The 21432-nt window shown below is 45.0% G+C and overlaps 2 protein-coding genes across 2 annotated transcripts; one reads left to right on the top strand and one right to left on the bottom strand.

The window, feature by feature from the left end:
- On the bottom strand, positions 1-11220 carry LOC133001591 (E3 ubiquitin-protein ligase KCMF1-like). The gene is made up of 7 exons (XM_061071202.1): positions 11092-11220; positions 8603-8770; positions 6405-6544; positions 4665-4766; positions 3049-3229; positions 1809-2127; positions 1-1607 (listed from the first exon to the last, which is right to left on the bottom strand). The coding sequence occupies exons 1-7, from the start codon at positions 11105-11107 to the stop codon at positions 1286-1288; spliced, it is 1248 nt and encodes a 415-aa protein (XP_060927185.1). The 5' UTR covers positions 11108-11220; the 3' UTR covers positions 1-1285.
- A 3796-nt stretch (positions 11221-15016) lies between these two features.
- On the top strand, positions 15017-20758 carry lipg (lipase, endothelial). Its single transcript, XM_061070840.1, has 10 exons — positions 15017-15298; positions 16405-16592; positions 16836-17015; positions 17844-17955; positions 18051-18269; positions 18383-18625; positions 18846-18966; positions 19445-19672; positions 19782-19886; positions 20001-20758. Exons 1-10 carry the CDS (start codon positions 15208-15210, stop codon positions 20011-20013), a joined length of 1500 nt encoding a protein of 499 aa, XP_060926823.1. The 5' UTR covers positions 15017-15207; the 3' UTR covers positions 20014-20758.
- Positions 20759-21432: the final 674 nt, after the last annotated feature.

Raw genomic sequence — 21432 nt, 5'->3', positions numbered from 1 at the left:
TTTGGGTTAGTTAATTTCCATCCAAAACATTTTTATTGTCCTCCAAACTGAAAGGTTTACCCTGTCATTTGGCCTGTTTGCTCAGCCAAAAACATACATTGCATTTCTTCAGGTAGCAGTGGAGGCATACAAAGATCTTTTTTTTATTTATTTTTTTGACTGAGAAATGAATGGAAAGAGAAATACAGGATTCCCTCCTTCAAGTCACATTATGAGTAATCTTTGCATTCAAGAGTAATGGAGAGAAGATTAATTTCAGATCACGGGAAGCTTGAGAAAGTAGCATCTGGCCTTCCGTCAAAGAGAGAGAGAGAGACAGAGGGGGGGAAACAAAGAAAACAACCGTACGAAGACCAGGGTGTCTGTGTTTCCTCCAAGTTAGAAAAGAACTGAAAATGGTCTCATCTCCGTCTGCCTCCGAGTTGTGTGTTGCCTTTACGTAGAGCATCTGTAGTGTACACAGGTGGACACTGGATATGCGATTCAAAACCAAAGTGCCCACAGTCGATATAAAGCAAGGTCACATGACCCAAAACAAGTGATGTCACATAAAGGGGAGGGGTTGAGACTGGACATGAATGCAACCAGAATGCGGTCCTCAGTCTGTCTGTGTGTGTGTGTGCGTGTGAGTGGGGGGGGATGTGTGTTGGTGCAGAAATGCCTGTGATGCGGCACTCGGCACCGTTAATTTACAGTTACTCGGGTGTCTGAACAAAAGAGAACGACCTCCCGTCTGGTGACTGTGCAGTTAAAAATGGGCACATGGTGATTGAAGCTCATGCTTAAGTTGTGGTAATCCATCCAAGCACTTCTTTAATTCAGAACTATAAATACACAGCAGCGTTTTTTACCGGAGAGGTTTCAGTCTGCCTTCTCTCCCAGGGTGAGTGTGTGTGTGACGTGTTGGTCTCTTAAAACGGCTAACTACGTTCTGCTCATCTGCCAGAGGAAACACGGGTTATGCGGAATTGATTATCAACTTTCATATAGATTTTTCTATAATATATTTATATAGTTATTTTTCCTTTCTCTCACGCACCCACCACGCTTGCTTGCTTTCACATTCTCTCGTCTCACTACTTTTATTCAACGTACACAACTTAATAAACATGGGGGTCGAGTGGGGAGCGACAGAGCTGAAATGACAATCACTGAGAAAAAATAATAATAAAACAAAGCCCAAAAAAAAAAACTGCAGTCTTTTTTTGTCATCCATTGGCAGTTGGACCGACTCCGCAGTCAGCCAGGTTCAATGGTGGTTTGAGGGGAGGGAGTGGCCATGTCATCAAAGGGGCGGCGCCGGCGGCTCTTTCTTCGTTGGGGCTGTTTTAGGCGTGGCTTTCGTTGTCTTGGTAGTTGGGGTTGACTCCTTAAGGTTGAGGTTCTCCAGTGCCACGTCCAAGGTCATGACCTCAACACAGCCCATGGCCTCGAAGTCAGCGAAATTCCGCAACGTGCCGTGACAGTTGTCCTCGTCCTCGGAGGCCGACGCGTCCTCGTCGGGCAGCAGCGTGGACAGAAGCAGCTCCGCCACAAACAGGCTCCTGTCGGCCCACGTGGCCTCGCACGCCTGCCGCTCGGCCTCAGACAGCCGGGGTTCGCTCAGCCTGCGGGAGGAAGATTCTACGTGTTAAAACTGAGAGGAAGCAGATAAATGATCACAGCTGTGCAGATTAAAAAGAGAAGAATAAAGTACAGTATAGGTCAAACATCTAAATAAATTACAGACACATTTGCGATGAGCAGGAACTGAAAATGAAGAACGAGAAATTCAAAGTAGATGCAGAAAACAAAAGCGAAAGTCTCACCTGCTGAGTAGAAACTGGGAGCTATGTGCAGTATGCTGTGCGTTCGACTCAGGCGGACCCGGGTTGGGACTGGGGTTGCTGTTGTGGTTGGCGCTTGAGTTGGAGTTCGTGGCGGCTGAATTCGTATTGAGGATTGCATTGGCTCTGCCTCCGCCCCGGGTGGCGTTCCGGGCCGTCTCCAGCTGCTGACGCGCCGCCTGGGCCTGCTGGCGCTCCAACTGGAGCTGCATCTGAAGCTGCTGGAGCTGTGAGGCTGAGGGGCCCGAGCTCAGCTGGCCGCCCGCCGAGCGCCGCACCCCCGACAACTGGGACAGAAGCTCTGGAGGAACAGGATGGAGAGGAGATGTCAAGATATGTTCATAAAGTAGGTCGCCCAGTTTACCAGGCAGCTCGAAAGAAAACCCAATTTTAATCAAATAATATGAAGTTAAATCACATTGTTGTTCCCTAAAAACTTGCAATTCCCGAGTCACAGCACTGTCACCCGAGCAATGGTCTAGAGGAGCTGCCAATATTGTCTGATCTTTAGAAACACTATGGCACAAGAGACAGTATGTACAGAACAGTATGTGCAGTATGTGCAGTATGTACAGAATGATAAGATCAGTGAGGTTCTCAGTCTAAAACTGGTCGGATCAGCTGATTCCACAGGTCTCACAGGTCCTTCAGGAGGAGGTGGAGCCTGTTTGTGAGGCGGACTGAACCAGGACCCTCATTACAGCACAGCCGGAGCTGACATGGTGAATGCCAGGAACTGAAGCGGATTGAAATTGGGAACAGTATAAACAAGAAAGTGCCACATCAACAAGTCTGCCCACATGGTACTGTAGCATCCTCAGCATGTTAAAGTTCACACTGAACTGGACCATATGCTAGAAAAATACTAACTGTGTCCACATGTCGGATTCTCACAGAAACGCTGCTCATTCACTTTGAATGTGGTGACGTCACGCGTTGGGGAAAATGCCTACACCCGTCTTCGAACTTCTATCTCAAATACACACCAATATTGTGACTGTATCTTGCAGGATTTGATCCTGTGCTGGTGATCAAATCTGTCTGTGCCGACATCAAGAAGGATTCAGGTTTTTTGCCTGAACTACATCAGGCTTCACAGCTTATTGTTCTGCCCCAGAGGAAATGTGTACTACACATGTCAGCATGTAGTTCACCGTGTGTTTTCTTCTGACTCTATGTGTGTGTGTGTGTGTGTGTGTGTGTGTGTGTGTGTGTGACTGACCTGCTATGGGGTCCATGGCCTCTCTGCTGTAGTTGGAGCTCTGTGAGGAGCTCTGACTAGTGGAGAGCCCCCCTGTGGTGCTGCTGGTGAAGTGCATGTTAGACCTGCGGGCTCGTGGACCCCCCAGCCCGCGCCCTGGGTGAAACATCCTCCTCACATGCCGCACGCCACTGGATTCATCGTGAAGCAGCCGTTAAGGAACATATCAGGAACATCAAGCTACTACCATACTAATCACAATTTTAAGTGTTTACATGATTTCTTAAATAACGCTTTGTCCAAAGAAACAGTGAAAGCAGTGAAATAGCCCCACAGCAGCAACAAGCAGGTATATAGTGAATTTTTGTACGTATTCTAAGTTTGTTTGAGATCAAAAATTCAACTCAATTACATATTCAATCACTGAAGTCACTCAGGACTTCAGAAGCAGCTTCTAATATATTTGCATGATGCTCTTATGTCACCATGAACTCAAAGCCATTTAGCAATTTAACAATTTTTCTTCTCCACCACATATTCTCCATCCACACACAGTATTTCAGCTGGTTCCCAACAGACAAAAGCATGTAATGTCATTTCAACTCTTGATAAATGTAATCCACTACATTAGCGAACCTCTTGAGAAGTTTTACTCCCTCTTTTTCAAGAAATCTGTAGACAGAAGCTCACTTACATACATTTTGGTAAATACCTGCATAAACTCTGCTGAATCACATGCGAATGTGTGATCGCTATAATAAACCCAATCCTGCTATTTTGTCTTCACTGTTTACATTGTTTGCCGCCTTCACTTTCCTTGGCACATACCTACTCCTTGTGCCCCCAACTGTTAGTGTGCGTCACCTCACTGCAGTGATATTAGAAGAGCAGGTGGCAGGAGAGGAAAAACAATGCAAACACAACAATTCAAATTTTTCTCCTGACATTTACACTATGGTATTTGTCAATACCAAAAAACAACCCTATCAAAATGTTCAAAACTGTATCTTCCTGCATTTACAATCTGAAACCTTGAAACACTGAACATCACATTTTATCTTTGACTTAATTTACCACGACTTCTCATGGCTTTCTTTGGGAGACCCACTCCAAAAGGACGAGAGAACCAACAACAACACAAGCAGGTTTGAAGGAAAACCTGAAGCTGAGTGCACTTGGCCTCCACAAACAGCAGGTAACTAACCCATCAATCTGACTGAAGCCCACTTACTTGATTATGTCACAGTAGCTTGAGTCACATATTAATGGAAGAAATCGTTACGGCACATATCTTGATATTTTTCCTCATTTATGTTCGCCCACTGTGGTCATTTGGGGAATGAACGCAGGGCGCTTTAATGTTATTAGCAAAATGTCAACAAATGTCAGTTGCAGTGAACGGCTGCCCCCATAGTGTGCTAATCTATAAACTGACAAAGCAACATGAAGAACTCAAACAGCATCGGCTCTTTCATGTAGCATAATCGCAATTATCAGAATAGTTTCCACAAAGAAACTTTCTCTTGTTCTCTTTGTTTCTCTCTGTGCAACGGGCTGAAACACAAATTCAGGTTAATTATTTCCAACCAGGTGAGGACGGTATCTGCGGTAGTGGGACTACGGCTTTAAAAGGATATCAGGTCTCTGGGTGCTCTGTGTTCAAGTGTGAGATGAGCAGCAAAGTCATCCGTCACATGATTCGGGTCGCCACCTGGCAGCGCTGCACATATGGGGCAGATCTAGAGGACAGGAAGAGAGAGAGTGTGCAAGCATACAAGTCATTATCAACACACTCCACTGCACATTCAACATTGGCCAGTTGGTGATGCGTTGTTTGGAGCAAACTAGGGATGGGCATTCGATTAAATTGTCTTAATCGATCGTCGGGAGATTTAATGACGAATTTTCGATTAATCATTACTATTTTTATATCCAAAAATTCACTATTTATAGGCTATATAAAAATGCAGTGAAAAAACAAAAAAAAACAAAGCGTGTTTCCTCATTCAGATCTTTATTACAAGATAAACAAAATATGCTCTGCCGTAACCTCAAGCAGCGGAGCCGACAGCCAGAAGCCGGTGCTACTAAACACTAATAATATAAAAAACAAGCATGTTAAACAATAACTTAACCACAAATATATAATACTTAGGTCTGACAGGTTTTGCCACATGTAACTAAAACTATCAAACAAGGCACCGAGTCGAGAAAGCTTCATAAAAATAACTAGTAACTCACATACAACTTCAGCACCAGCCTACTGACTTGTGTTGAGAAAGATGACATGTCAACATGCTCTGGAGTCAGACGCGAACGCAGCCTGGTGACCGTCAGTCCAGCTGCTGAAACAACTCGCTCTTAGAGGACTGACGTCGCCGTGATACCATAAAGTCTATGCATGATACACAGGTAGCTCCGTGCTAACTTGGCTAGCCTGGGGAACCTTATTCTGTGCTCGTTGTGCATCGCAGCTCCTCCGTGCTAACACCGAGTTGATGCTAGGTTGAGAGTGAGACCGAGAGCAGGATGCGCCGCCATTAACCAGGGTCGGATGTGCGTTCTTCAAGTGGAACATCATTTGAGTCGTGGCCGAGTTGTACTTAAACACAGCTTCGCAGTGTTTGCAGTGAACCAAGTCATTGTTTAATTCTAAACGGTCCCAAGCTAAACTTCGCCGTGACTTCTTCGTGTTTACTTTGGAAATGCTAACACGGTAACTCGCAGGTAACTGAGTAGGTCTGTGGCGTTTTTTTCAAACACTGCCCCCCGTGGTCAAATGTGTAATTACCCAATTAATCGATGAAAACATTATTTCATCGAGGAAATTCTTAATGATCAATTAATCGATCGTCGATTAATTATGCCCATCCCTAGAGCAAACACTCATGTGGCTGCATTTCTGCAAAACAAAGTCTGTTGTTAAACATGAAAACATGAAAAGCTGCGGCTCTGTGACGAGTGTGTCTAAGCTCCGACTGATGTGAAGTGACGTTGGAGGCACAGATTGATTTTATGGGTTTGACAGTTTAGGAATAAAGCATCATGGGATTATTCATTTAAAAAGGCTGAAACTAGGATTTTTCTGCTGCGGTAGGAGACGAGTTATTATTCATCCTCAGACATTAATGGACTTGTCTTTTACTCGTGAATTATGACTCACTGAAAACACCTTTACTACATAGCGTCAGGTCATTTAACATGAGTTATTACTGACAACGACTTAAGGACCACATAAGTGGATGTTAAATCATTTCACTGAAAATCATATATTTTTTTTTTTTTTTTTTAAATCGGAGGCCTGCTAGGAGATGTAAATGTTTCCAGGTGTGGAGGCTGCATCGGAGGCTGTGTGTGAGGCTCCAGCGTCAACTTACCACTTCTGTGGAGGTCTCTGTGTGCTCTGCAGCCACGTGCTCCTGCAGGGAGATCTCCGTGTAGCCCATTCTGCCGCAGTAGGGACATGTGAAGGCCTGGGGCTGCTCCACTGAAAACGCTTCCCCTCCGTAGTACAAGTCTGAGGAGAATCGAGGGGCATTTAGTCTAAATACAACAGCAAGTGTCATCTGCATAACAATTACAGGTGCAGGGATTTCAAGTGATTCTCCGACAAACAATCAAAGGTTATCAAAGCTGCCACAGAATCATGGACGTTTTCAGATGTGAGCTTCGGATAATGTCCTGACAATTGGGTCTGGACACTCTCTGGAGTTTGCCTTTCACATTTGAACAAAGCAGCAGGAGATTATCTGAGGGATTCAGGATGGGGTGACGCCTGGGTAGACTGTGCAGGAAGCAGGACATAATGTATAAATTCAGCTGTGGATAATCGCATCTTTTTGTTTACAGCACACCAACACCGGTATTAGTTCTTGTCACCAAAATCTCTCAAATCTCGTTTTCTTTCCAGGTTGGCGCCTTTTACGTGTTTGCTTCCTCAGATATTTGTATGCTTTTAGTTTTCAGTTTTGTGTGTAAGAAACGTCATCAAGTGGAAAAATACTCGGTAGACTGTCTGGCTTATTCAACATTAACATAACATTAATTAACATTGTCGTGCTAAAGCCCATTTGAAGCAGAACACATTTGAACTGGTTCAATTCAGGCAGGTTCACAGAATATTCTCGTGGAAGTTTAGCTCAATATTGTAGCAATAGAATTTTTTCAGTTCAAACATCAAACCGAGATGTGTGTAAATACTGGGATCCGCGAACTGAAAAATAAATAAAACCACAACTGCGAAAACAAGGACTTTCCTTGTGAGTTTGCACCTTCTGTTGTGTTTTCAGCAACGTTTTTTTTAATCTAACACACTGGAAAAACAGCATGTCCAATGTGTGAAAGGTTAAACAGCGACATATCACACAGTACCAAGGCATACAAACACAATCATTCACAAACAAGACTATTTGTACACAATCGAAATGCTCAAGAGATAATACCACACCATACAAATTAAATATTAATAGCAAGTGAACCCGTCCCTGCCACTGCATTCATGGAGCGATAAAACAAGCCCAGAGGCACAATCCCAAATCCTCCTCAGGCTGTCAAGCTCAAATCAATCCCTGCTCAGCCAGTTGAAGGCAAACGTTCTGTCAGAAAACACACGCAGGTGCCAACAGAAGATAACCTCGACCGGGACGGATTTATTAAAGACACGGAGTCCTCCAAAGTATGAGGGGTTTACCATAATTATGACATGACGAGAATCAACATGACTGACATGTGAGCAGCGTTTGTTTACATATTATTGAAAAGTATTATAAGGAAACAAATTAGAAAAATAAAAAACTAATTTTAAAGTGCCAAACCATTTCTTTAGGAAACTACTCATTACCTCCGCCAAGCAAGTAATGTTTAAACCTGTGTCTGTTGGTTTGTTTGTGTGTGTAATTGTTAACAGGATTATGCAAAAACTACAAAACCAAGTTCAACAAAACTTGGTGGAGGGATGAGGCTTGAGTCTGAGAGGAACCCATTCAATTTAGGCGCAGATGCAGATTAACAGGCAGATATTGACTTTTCTTTCTTTCCACGTTCTTTAGCTTTGTTTTATGCAGACAATTAAATAATTTAAGTTAGAAGAACATCTCATTTTTTCTTTTACATTTTTGGAATAAGACCGAGACAATCATGGGTAGGATTGTTCAGCCTTGGCAGAGGTATGCGCTCTACCCAGTGCCATTCGAGGTCCCTTTGTTAACAGCATTCTGCCACAACAGTCTTTAAACTGCTCCACTGCCCACTGCACTACTCCAACGATCAGCCCACTGTCTTAAAATGAAGGGAAACATTTTCTCATTGTTCAGTGTTGATTATATTTGACTCACAAGTGACTCTGTGAATAGAAACTGGGTGTTTGGTTAATTGTAGAGCTGAACTGTAGAGATGCAGCAAATGTTCCTACATTGTGCTTAACATCTGAATTTACTTGCCAGGTTGTCAATTGGTTATCAACATCTGTCTGTAGCTGGACAGGCACAAACCAACTTTATCGATCACAACATGAAATATCTTAACATTGGATAACAGACATCCCATACAGACACATAGGCATATCAAGTGTACTCACCAAAGTCCACTCGGGTTAATATACACTGCATGGGATGCTCTGTGGTGTGTCTGGTTGTCGTCGCACCGCTCTCGTAGCACGATGCGCACAGATCATAGTCGTAACAAATTAAACATTTGTAGCGTCGACCTCTGAAGTTGCCTTTTAAACATGCATCACAGCTCACACCTGGGGGACCAACGAGAAGAAGGGACAAGGGGGGGAAGCAGAAAGCAGGTTAGAGATGATAAATATATATATTTTAACTTAGGGTTGATAAAGCCCAGAATATTAAACAAGTTATTAAGTGATTCTAAAATATAGTTTCATATGTTTTAGATTTTCTATACATGTAGATTATATAAACAAATCACTTGCAACAATTTATAACGTCTCATTTGTTTATTAGCATTAGGTTAAAAATCCCAACTAACAAACAAATATTAACTGAGAAATGTATTCTTATACTAAGTCCATGAAATGAGGTTCACGTTTCTACTTACAACATATAACTTTTCAAAACATACATATTGAATAATTATAAAGACTAACAGTGGTGAAAAGGGGAGTTTTCATTGTAAGAATGAAGGATCAGGCTCGATTTCCAGCTAAAGGCCAAACAAATCATTCAATTCCTTTGCATTTGTTTATGTTGAGTTCGTTGCTTCCCATTTCTATGCTGGAACAAACCAGATCACAACTGGCTGAAACGAACACCTGCAAAAATCTAAAACAATCTCCCAAAGACCCTCAGGTATAAATAAGACCTCCGTGTACAGAGATGTTGAGCTTTGACTGAGGCTACTACAGAAGGTGATTTAACTATAGCGTATAGGAGAGCAATGTACTCTCAAGAGCTTAGGGTGCATTTGTCGGAACATGGGTGATGCGAATCGAAAAATCTGTTGTTCAACTGTAACACAATAAGAAGTCTAGGTCCTACAAATGTTTACGTGTCCTTTAACTCAGGACTAACCACTAGAGTTATAGACCAGTGCCTGTTTAATTTTATCTTTTAACCACACTCACAACGACCAGATCATCATCACTAAATACATGTGAACACCATGTACGACAGGTTTCACCTTCTGTGTCACATGAGGTGAACGGGACCCTCTGTCCTCCAGTCCCTGCATGTTCTGAGATTGACCAGGACAGCCTCGGTGTAATGTATGACCCCAAGCTGTCTAAACTCCCTCATACTTCCATTCATAGCTGGCAAGCTGTGAAAACGCAGAGTGAACCGGATCCAGCTGAGAAGCCGCCGACAACTCTACACTGCAGGAACCACTTGATGTGGATCCTCACATATAAATAAGTGGATCCTCAGTGATATTAAACTGGATCCTCACATATAAATAAGTGGATCCTAACTGATAAATAACTGGATCCTAGCTGATAAATATGTGGAGCCTTACTGATATTAAACTGGATCCTCACTGATAAATAACTGGGTCACCACAGATAAATAACTGGATCCTAACTGATAAATAAGTGGCTCCTCACTACTGATATTAAACTGGATCCTCACTGATATTAAACTGGATCTGGACTGATAAATAAATGGATCCTAAAAGATATTAAACTGGATCCTCACTGATATTAAACTGGATGATCACAGATAAATAACTGGATCCTGACTGATATTAAACTGTATCCTTACTGGTAAATAACTGGATCACCACTGATATTAAACTGGATCCTGACTGATATATACCTGGATCCTTACTGGTAAATAACTGGATCCTCGCTGGCACTAAAGTTGACAACAACACACACACAGAGGCCGCCCGGGCCCGACTCACCTTCGCTGCTGAACCACGCAAACAAACGCACCCAGCTGTCGCTAGCTCGGCTGCTAGCTGACAGGCTAACAGCTGCGGTGGACTTCACCTAACTCCACTTGGCCAAATGTTCACTGACGTCTGCGTTGACACCGATATCAAAACTTCCAGTCCAGCAAGGTTGGCCACAAGGACGAGGGGGAATGTGGGTTCGCTTAACGTTAGCTCGGGATAAAACTGGCCATCCGCAGGCCAGCGTTAACCAGGAAGGAGGCTACCACTAGCTTGAATAAACGACGTGACCAGGTTCGATGCCGCGACGCCACCTGGAACCCGCTGCTCCTCGGCACTCCCCCTTCACGTTAACCTACACTGCCCACCACCAAGCTAGCCCCCGCTAGCTAGCAGCACGTAGCTGGCGTCCACTAGCCCCTGTTGTGCTTGTTGTGTATTTGATAAAACACACACGTCAACTGCAGTGTGCGCGGTTGTCAGACACACGTTTGTGTTTGTGTGTCGTCGTCGTCGCCCCCCCCCCCCGCGACACGACCCCCGCTGCGACCCCAATGCTAGCACCAAGCTAACGCCGACGTTAGCAACGGCTGCAAAACAAGAAACTGTCGGCTAGCTCCCGTTAGCCGCCGCTGCTCTGTCTTCGCTTCTCGCTTTGTATTAAATGACTGAATCCCGGCCCGGCTCGGGCCCGGTGCTCGGGTGAGCTCTTACCCTCATGTCGGGACATCCTCCGGGCGGTGGCGCAGCCCCCTGCTCGGGCTCCGGGGCTCGCGGTGAAGAGTAGTGTCGGTGCAGAGAAGAGAAGCCGGGGCTGCCTGGCTCTCCCTGGCCTCTTCCCTCATGAAGGATCCGGTCTGGCTCGCTGCCCCCCTCCGCCTCCTGCTGTGTCACTGTCCGGCGTGGCGCTGCTCCGGCCGCACGGGGGCGCTGCTGCCTCACGGTTGGTGTGTTGGATGGTGGATAATGAGGAACTGAGGGGCCTGGGAGAGCAGAACCCATCAGGCCCCTGGTGGAGCTCCATGACTGGAGATACACACCCAGATAATAGTGACACAGTCTAATAGCATCACATCTTTATGAAATCAACTTGATGGTCAATTCTGCCACATGAACAGGACGTAGATATGATTAATCCCCGATGTAAACATATAAGAACGCAGAACACATAAGTGGAGAGAACATCTAAGTACGCAAAAAAAGAGCATATAAGTATACAACATATCAAGTACTCCAAAGATAGTACACAGTACGACGTAGTATAAGGATAGGATGATAGTTCTGCAAACCTGAATACTACAATAATGGATCAGAGTGCAAAAATACTACATGGGAAGTTATGTAATCTACAGCCACAGTTAAAGATAGCAGCAGTTGTAGTATGATAGAAGATCTAAGATTAAACCGGAGTTTCTTTCGCTGAGAAGATGATGTTTGTTATTGTTGTTGTTGATTCAGTTGGTTTGTTGGTTTGTGAGCAGAATTATGTAACAACTGCAAGGTGGAATAGCATGAGACTAAACATAAATTCTGCTTGGCATCAAACTGAGTCATAGCTAGATTAACCCGAGATTAAAACATGCTCTGTTGGTTTCCTGCCTGCAGCCGATGATTGTGTCTGTTACATGTTTTCAAACATAAACTGTGTTTAACTTGCTCCATGAACCTGAGCCAAGGAGGTTATATTTCAGCCCCTGTTTGTTTGTTTGTCAGCAGGATTACACAAAACCTACCAATCGTAGATTCCCACGATACTTTGTGGAAGGGTGGGACGTGGGCCAAGAAGACACATTCAATTTTAGGCTGGATCCGGAAAAAGGCGCAGATCCAGTAATCTTCTATCTTGTGAGATGTTTTTTGACATTTTCAGTGATTTTCAAGGGAATAATTCATGATGTGGGGGGGAAACAGGCATTTTAGGAGACTGCTCTCTAGGAGTGTGTGCAGTTTGGTGTTGCCTGTGTGTTGGGCCTTGGTGGATGTATTAGATCTCCTGAGTTGTAACAGTGTCTCGATTCAATAGTTTTGGAGGCTGCAGGTTGTGGTGCTGAAGAAGTGAGTGCGTCAGGACAAGGTTTCCCTGGATGAAGATGTTTGAGTTACACTCTTTCTGCTCTCCACACAGGCGCCTGCGTAGGTCAGCATGGTTATTTTAATATTGCACTGTACCTCATTGTTGGGTCTTGCCAGGCAGACCTTGTAAACCAGGAAAGCGCAGCACAGTGCAGAATCAAACTGGCACTCGGACTGGGCAGCCGGCTGAGAACTGTGGATGGAAAGAATAACAATAGCACTTCTCATGGGCATAAGAAGCGACTTTGTCTTAAAAGTATGAGATCCAGTGTCTAACATCAGGTCAGTGCAACAGACTGATTCTGGGAATTCCTCTTGCTTCTTTTGACAAACTGCAGACTTTCTTTCACTCTTAGGTTCAAATGAGTACAGCGCAAAGATCAAAGGAGGGAGGCGTTGTAAATTGTAAAAGTCTGACAAGCTAAACATGTGTTTGTCCCAAAACAGATCAAGGTCTTTTGAAAGCAAGAGGAATTATTCTTCATGTTTACCCACAAAGTGGAGGGTTGCATCACTTTCGCAAATTTAGATCTTGTAAATATTTTTCATGCAATGCAGCGAAATTGTATGTTCTGCACGGGTTCTGTTTCTGCTGCAGGAGAACTGTATGGTTCTGTATGACTGGACCAATTTTTACAAATTATAATATTTATACATTATACAAGAATCTCTGCAGTCGTGACCCTCACATTCAACCAATTACATCTTGGTTCTTCTGTCTCATGAGCACCTTAGTCATTTGTCCGCCCTTTGCTCTATTTTCTGTCGGTAAGTCAACAGGAAAGTCTCCAAATGGGCACAGATATCAGAAGCGTAGTGATGAACCAGCCTGTGACCCGTTAGAGACCCATCGCCTGCATTGAACAGAGCTGGTCCTTCATGAGCCTGCACAGGAAATTAATCACCGGATGAATTGCAACTGTCTGTGCGCACAAGGACTGGTACCAATGTCTTCACATGATTCCCAATCCTGACACAACACATCCTGACATGTAGCAATGACAGCGAGCCTGCAGACATGACGGATGCTAATGAACAAATCAATTCTTTAAGACTGAGCAGGGGGAGTTTCACTGAACTGTATCATATCATCAGATGAACTGTAGTGCCCTCTGTAGTTGCAGCATTATATTTATAAACGAGATCTTGACCCATCTCCAAAAATACGATGTTATTTTGGATGCTCCTGAATCGAGCACAGCGTCACTCTCATCCTTTGAAGACAACTTTTTTTTAATCTCAATGCATGATTTAAAAAAAGAAGGGATAAGATGTCATTTATTTCTGGTTATGTCCGTGCAAGTGACGGTGAATCTGGCAGCATCGAGAAGACTGGATATGGCCTGGACAGTATAAATTGATTGAGTACATGCGTGTGAAGCAGTGTCACACATTGTTGTGCCTGCATGTTGCTGTTCTCTGCCAACCTCCCTCATCTTCCCATCACGCAACCACCTGCCTGCAGTGTTTCCTAAGTTACAGAACAGGAAACAATTCATATCAAGAAAAACGTATTTGTGATTTATATGGCACATTTCAGCAGAAAACACATGGATTTTGAAAGCGCCACCATTGTGCAGCAACCAGGGGGGTGGGTGGGGGGGCTTTGTTTGTGTTTGAGGATCTAGATTGTAGCACTTGCAGTGACCTGGTAAACTCACTGACCTTGTGTGCATTGTGAGCAGCAGCAGCAGCAGCAGCATGACTGTGTTTGCAGAGATGCATGTGGAGGCTGTGCAGGTGACACTTCCTCCTGCTGGGCCTGATGCGCGTGCACACACACACACACACACTGGGCCTGATGCGCGTGCACACACACACACACACACTGGGCCTGATGCGCGTGCACACACACACACACACACACACACACACACACACACACACACACACACACACACACACACACACACACACACACACACACACACACACACTGGGCCTGATGCGCGTGCACACACACACACACACACACACACACACACACACTGGTGTTATTGTAGTAGCAGGGACCCTTGCGTGAGTGCGCCCATTCTTCCCCTCATCAATTGAAAACTGGTCGGTGAGCTAAACCGATGGCTGGATGGGCGCCAGGCCGAGGGCACGATGCCTTCATGGGGGAGGGAGCCTCGCCATTCCTCCCCCCTCACCCCCATCCACCCCCCCCCCACAAGACGCACTGAGGAGGGTTTCCCACGTATGGAAATGAGCAGAGAGAGATTATGTGTTATTGTTTTTATGGTTAAGGAATCATATTGTGCAGAATCCAGTGGCGACAGCTCCTCCTGTCAGCGCCTCTCTGAGACTCTCGGGCTGGTAAATGGTTATTTTTACGCATTGTTCGCACGCACCGAGGCAACAAAGCTCAATGACCTTCATACCAACACTGGAGCTCCAGGATCCGTGTTGCAAGTCTGCTTGCGTCAGTGAGAAAGCCTACTACGACTCCATTCAGCTTTGCCACGCCTTCAACGTAAACAAATGGGGGCTTGACCAATGGGATGCTCGATAGATCAGCCGATGATCAGATGACTGAAAAGGAGAAACTATTTAAAACTGTAATGACACCCTCCCGGCAAGTTTACACGTCTGAGGAGCACCGCACCGTAACGCACCGCCGGCTCCACTCGCTCTTTGTCGCAACTGGATCTGATCTCATCCACTTTGCCCACCAGCAGAGACCCAGCAACACAAAGACACATTCTATCTGGCCAGGGAGCCTCCGATCCCCCTTTAACACTCGCCTGGGACTGAGAGATGAATCATAAAACCCTTTTGCTGTGGATTTTCCTCCAGTGTGCCGCTGCGCTCTTCGCTCCTGCGCTTGGAGAAAACGCGGATCCCAAAGGTAAGAAAGGCTTTGTGCACCACTCTCCATTCATCACTATCATTTATTCATTTCCCAGCACCAGAAGAGGGGAGATTTAAACCCGAACGTGGCACGCGTAAAGTGGGTAAAAGGTGTGCGTAAATGGGAAATATAATTCTAAGAAGCGTGATTTTAGAATTCTCTCTCATTCCTGCTTAAAGGGCTCCGGTGCGTTTTGGGGCGATGGGGCTAAATTATGAGTAGGAACCTATAGAGTCTACGGGAGGAACAAGTGTGCCTGGGCAGAGAGAGCCAGAAAACCGGGATGGATTTCAAAGACAAGACTGCGACGTGTCCTTTTTGGGAGAGAGCAGGACGCACAACGCCACGTCTCCCTCTGTGTGTGTGAACTATTTGGAAAAGATAATTCTGCTGAACCCGCGTTTTACCACAGACCGCTCACCGCCGTCACCACTGCCCAGCTGAAGTCATTTTGGTCGGTGTGGCCCATTACCAGAGGGTGTTGAGTTCATCATTTTCATTTAAACCCAGACCTGGTGTTTCTGCACTGCGGTTGAAATCACTCATTTGCTTCACCAAGAATGAATCTTAAAGAGAGCCGAAGTTTAAAATAGCTGAGGGCTGAGTTTACATATGTTATTATTTTAATTTTTTCCTCCTGCGGGTAAACTGCCAGGATCCTGATGTTGATTTTTAAAACCCAGAGTTTCAATTTTGGCAGTCTGAGCCTGAGACCAGAGAGCTCACTGTGTTGTAAGTCATCGCCAGCTTGCAGAGATCCGGCTGCAGTTGTGTCACGGAGTTTGAAATAAAAGAAGAGAAGGGTGGCAGTGACATTTGGGCTCTGCGCCTGCGTCTCCGGTACAACTTGCACCCTTTATTGTAGCAGATGTTGGCTGCAAGAGCAAGATGATTGGCTGCTTCAGTCTCCCCCTGCCAGTGTGAGGGATCATTGGCTGAATGGTTTTCTGAATTGTGTTTGAAATGTGGAGAGATCGGTGTGTTCTTTTTCTTTCTCTCTTGTTTTAATGCCATTGTAAGGATCAGGAGAGAGTGAAGAAAACGCATTTTGAATCAGTCTATTTTCTCAGTTTGATCTAACGTCCTCGGTCATTTCCCCTCAGGTCAAGACAGTGAATTGGATGACCTGTCAACCGACAAGCCAATCAATGGCGTCGTCAAGTACAACATGAGGAAGAGTTTGGATTTCGAGCAGGAGGGCTGCTACCTGCAGACTGGCAAGAAGGATCGTCTAGAGGAGTGTGGCTTCAACGCCACAGCCAAAACCATCTTCATCATCCACGGCTGGACGGTACATGAGCCAACATTTATTTTCTATCATCATATCTAGTTTCAGATTCCTCCTCCATCTGGGTCACAGACGATAAAGCCTCACCTCACAGAGTGAAGTGTAGCTTGAGTGTTGAATGATCGGAGGGGAGAGGGCTTTGATTGTTGAAATTCATCATGTGAACGTGAAATAACTGTCGGGGGGGAGGACATCACATTAAAGCAGTTTGCCTGACTCCCATTATCCCCCTTTCCTCTCTCTCAGATGAGCGGGATATTCGAGACCTGGATGCACAAGCTGGTCTCCGCGTTGATGCAGCGGGAGAGCGACGCCAACGTGGTGGTCGTGGATTGGATTATGATGGCTCAGCAGCTGTACCCCGACGCAGTCAACCACACCCACGGTGTCGGCCTGGATATTGCCACCATGATAAACTGGCTACAGGTGTGTAGGCGATTATTCACCACGCACACACTGTCACCTGATGAATCCTGAGTGCTCTGCTGAAAATAGTCAGACCAAATACATAATTTGGTTAGGCTTCACCCCTCCTGGCACAGAAATGGTTAACCTTGACGTAGCTTTGTCTTATGAATGCAAGGTCTCTTTAGTGTGTGTATATGTAAATGGGTTTGCTAATGTCTGGGATGTCATACAAATGATTTACAGTGCAGCGCAGGATCTGAGCAGCCTCTGCAGTTGAGTCAGTAATGCCGAGGAGCTGAGTACCTGCAAATCCACAAAAACCTGCCTCCCTTCTGTTTTTTACCTGCATTGAGATCACGGTCTTCTGTGAGCTTGACAGAAGTGCCAAAACGTGTTTGAGGAAATCCATTTTGATGATTTACGAAATCAAAACTTCGCCCCAAGGCAATGGCTCCATTCCTTGTGTTGTGTTGCTTCTTTAAGTACCATTAGATCAACGCTGAGCAGAGTATCTAATGAGGATTACAGTCTATTTAACACTTCAGAGGCAGAGACAACGATTCCCATTCAGGACTGTCACAAAATTGGACCCAGTGAGGAAGGATTCAGGCATCCTGCCACTTAGTTGTAAACATGGACAAAGACTATTTCATGGAGACAAACTGAGACAGCTGGTGGAGGCTCTGTTGCATGGACGGGTCTGTCAGTAGATGTGGTCCGGGTTAACTGAGCTTGGCTCGGCTGCAGGCACGATGGATCATCACTGGCTGAGATCCAGGATTTGTTCAGTTCGGGTTCGTGGCGGCAGCTGCTGATGATGAGTGTCGCTATTTTTCTTTCTCTCAGGATGAACAACAGCTGCCTCTGCAAAATGTGCACCTGATCGGCTACAGTTTAGGCGCACATGTAGCCGGCTACGCTGGAACATTTGTACGAGGGACCATCGGCAGAATTACTGGTGAGTTCAGTGCAACATGAATCTGGAATAAACCCCGACTCAAAGATGGTGCTGCCTCAGTCTCCTGACACCAAGTCTCTTTGTGTTTCTAACAGGTCTGGACCCAGCAGGACCAATGTTTGAGGGTGTGGAGGAACGGAAGCGTCTCTCTCCAGATGATGCCGACTTTGTGGATGTTCTGCACACATACACCAGAGAGGCTTTGGGAGTGAGCATTGGCATCCAGCAGCCTATTGGGGACATCGATATCTACCCCAACGGTGGCGACGTGCAGCCCGGCTGTGCTCTGGGTGACGTGCTGGCAGTTGCAGGAAGTACGTACTTTACAATAAATACAGAAATCTAAATTGGGAATTTTGGACTCTATATCTATTTTTACAATGTTGCAGCTGCAGCCCAGCTAACCTGCCATCTGCTCTTTCTGCAGATTTCATGGAGGTGATGAAGTGTGAGCACGAGCGCGCTGTGCACTTGTTTGTGGACTCCCTGATGAACAAGGACCACATGAGCTTTGCCTACCAGTGCACGGGCCCCGATCGCTTCAAGAAGGGCATCTGCCTCAGCTGCCGTAAAAATCGATGCAACAACATCGGCTACAACACCAGAAAGATGCGCAAGAGGCGCAACAGTAAAATGTACCTGAAGACAAATGCCATCACTCCCTTCGGAGGTACGTTACAATCCAGATATGATCTGTCAATTTATCTTTTACTACTATGTTTATTTCCTAGAATACTACCGATAAGAAACTATACTGAGATATGGTAGAGTTGCTTACAGTTCAAGTTCATATCTGTCATCATTTACGATTCCAGCTTCTCGTGTAAACTACTACTGCACACAACTCCACGGTCGATTAATTATTAACTTATTTTCTCTTTTCTTTCCAGGCTACCACTACCAGATGAAGATGCACGTGTTCAACAGAAAAAATTCCGACAACGCAGATCCCACTTTCCTTGTCAAGTTATACGGCGCCAACAACGATACAACGAAAATATCTGTCGATGTGTAAGTACAAAATCTAAATCCTGCAGAGTCACCAAACGCCACAACATGACAATCTATAAAGCCAGTGTGCACTGGGTCGATACTGACCCCCATCTGGTCGCTCTGCTGCCTGTGGTACGCAGAAGCACTCAGGCTTGTGACTGTAAATTTGGAATTTGAACTTGAACTATGTTTGTACTGACTGACCTTTTCAAAGTGCCAGTCACGTGGGTTTGTTACGCACTACAAGCTCAGACTGGGGGAGGAACTTCAGTCAGTCAAGTTTCCATAGATGTTAATGCTGATTAAAGCCTTTGTCAGAAATCTTGGATGGAAAAAGAAATTCCATATTTCAGCAGAGAGGCATCCCAGGGGCTTAGATTGTCATGCGAGGCTTACCGGGTTTCAATAGTTTAGACTTTTAATCCTCTAATAAATGCAGAATTACAATAATCCACTACAGCACACATCTGACCGAACCTGGTTTATCTTTGTTCAGCCATGAAAACGTCATCGGTCTGAACCTGACCAACACCTTCCTGGTGTATACTGAGAAGGAGATTGGGGACCTGCTGAAGATCAGTCTGAGCTGGGAAGGAATCGATGAATCCTGGAGCTCCATGTGGAAGAGTGTTAAGAAGTCCATCTGGGCCTGGAACCCCAAACCCACCAAACAGGTCCTGGAAGTCCGGCGCATTCGTGTGAAAGCGGGAGAAACGCAGAAGAAGTAAGTCAAAGGGAGAAGCTAAAGACCACATATCTGCTCAGTGTGCATTGTAAAGTTTTATTACACTGGTTGAACAATTATTAATCAGTTTTTTTTTTTTATGTTTCAGATTCACTTTCTGTGCTCAAGACCCTTTAAAAACTGAAATTTCACCAGGAGAGGCCATAACGTTTGTGAAATGTCGTGATGGCTGGGAAGTGAAACCTAGAAAAAGGTACGAAACATTATACGATTGATAGAAACACGGTAAATAAGTATGCATTAAATATCTGGTTCCTGTGCAATCTGAAGTATGGTTTGTGATTGTTCTGCTGTCTTCGATCAACAGGCTGCCCATGTAACAACTCAGCACTTCCAACCACCAATGCACCGTCACCACGGGGGACCCAACATGGATCAACGAGGAGCACTACCTTCTCTTGATGCGAGCACTTTGGAGGAGGAGGAGGATTGATCAGCGCACGGTGGGGAGGAGCTTCAGGTTTCAGCGTCTGGAAGTTTTCCAGTAATTTCTGAAAGCGTGGACTCTGGGCTCTGTCCAGCGTACGAGACAGCAGGAAGTCTCCTTGCAGGCTGGAAGCTGGGGGCGGTCCTTAATGTCAAATTGCCAGTGAGAGTTGCAGAAAGTTCCTTTTTGTGTGGACTGTAGTAAAGTAGAATACAGATCTGTGCCTGGGGACAAACACCAGCAAATGTAGTCGCTGTACTGTACATTTTTTAAATATTTCCTATTTATGAATAGAATGGAAGCACTGCAAGACCAACATTATTTATCAGAGCACATCCCAGTTGCAGTATTTGTGTGCGTGTCTGTGTGTGAGTCTGTGTGTGTGTTGTTTTTTTTTTTTAAATATGTGGGCGATTGTGTGTGTTGTGCCCAAGATATGTGCCTTTCTGCTGAGAGATTACTGATACACTGTATAACTGAAGGAGATACCGGATCTCATTGCACACAATCTTTCTGAGGAGGCTTTGTGCGTCATGTGACTGTTACTGTTTGTGGCTTATTTTTTTTGGGTTGTGTCTATGTATATAATGTAAATAACTTTTTGGAAAAAAAATAAATGCACCTGTTATTTGTAGAAACCGTTGCCTGTGTCGTCTGTATTGGTTACTGTCTCATCTCTGTTGAAAGATCCTATCCATCCATGTCTGTACCACATTAAGGATCCCAATCCCATCTGTGTTCACATTGACTTTATTTAGATTCTCCAATTAACCTAACCCCAATGTTCATGTCTTTGGACAGAGCGATAGACTTAATACAGAAGGGTCATAATCGAACTAGGATTCAAACCAAGAGCCTTTCTGCAGTGGGGCGACAGTGCTGCCCCTCTGTGCCACCGTGCCGTCCCTGAGCTGATCACAGGTTCACTATGAGACCACATCCTCCCCCTTGATTTGGTCTGATGAGCCTGTAAGCGGCCTCGACAGTCATTTGTGAATCGAGCCACAACAGCAGTTTTCGATCTGAGTGTTGATGGCAATGCCTTAGTGAAACGGATACCTGAGAATCAGTTAGGTGTACTGGGGGAACCAACACCTTTTTATATACGTCCTTGCTTTTGATCTCTATTCTGTTTCAATCATGAGTGAGTTTGGAAATAAAAATGCTCTTTCGCCTCTTAAGGCCTCTTCACATCTGATTTACCAGAAGCTCATTTCCTCAGTCCAAACATCTCGATAGCTCCCTCCAAACTGGGGAACTTGTCACTGAATAGACAAGTTACTGTACAACCCTTTTGGCCAACGGTCTGTGG

This window comes from Limanda limanda, chromosome 5 (genome assembly GCF_963576545.1).
Source record: "Limanda limanda chromosome 5, fLimLim1.1, whole genome shotgun sequence".
Classification (NCBI taxonomy): Eukaryota; Metazoa; Chordata; class Actinopteri; order Pleuronectiformes; family Pleuronectidae; genus Limanda; species Limanda limanda.
Note: the sequence above shows the minus strand (reverse complement) of the source record. Positions and strands in the feature narration are given on the sequence as shown.

Excerpts from the sequence above, each read along its gene's own strand:
- LOC133001591 (XM_061071202.1), bottom strand. Across the intron at positions 6,545-8,602 it reads ATTAACCCGAGTGGACTTTG|ACTTGTACTACGGAGGGGAA; the intron begins GTGAGTACACTT and ends GATTCTCCTCAG. Across the intron at positions 2,128-3,048 it reads GGCCATGGACCCCATAGCAG|AGCTTCTGTCCCAGTTGTCG; the intron begins GTCAGTCACACA and ends CTGTTCCTCCAG.
- lipg (XM_061070840.1), top strand. The coding sequence starts at position 15,208 with ATGAATCATAAAACCCTTTTGCTGTGGATTTTCCTCCAGTGTGCCGCT. Across the intron at positions 18,626-18,845 it reads TGCCATCACTCCCTTCGGAG|GCTACCACTACCAGATGAAG; the intron begins GTACGTTACAAT and ends TTTTCTTTCCAG. Across the intron at positions 18,967-19,444 it reads ACGAAAATATCTGTCGATGT|CCATGAAAACGTCATCGGTC; the intron begins GTAAGTACAAAA and ends ATCTTTGTTCAG.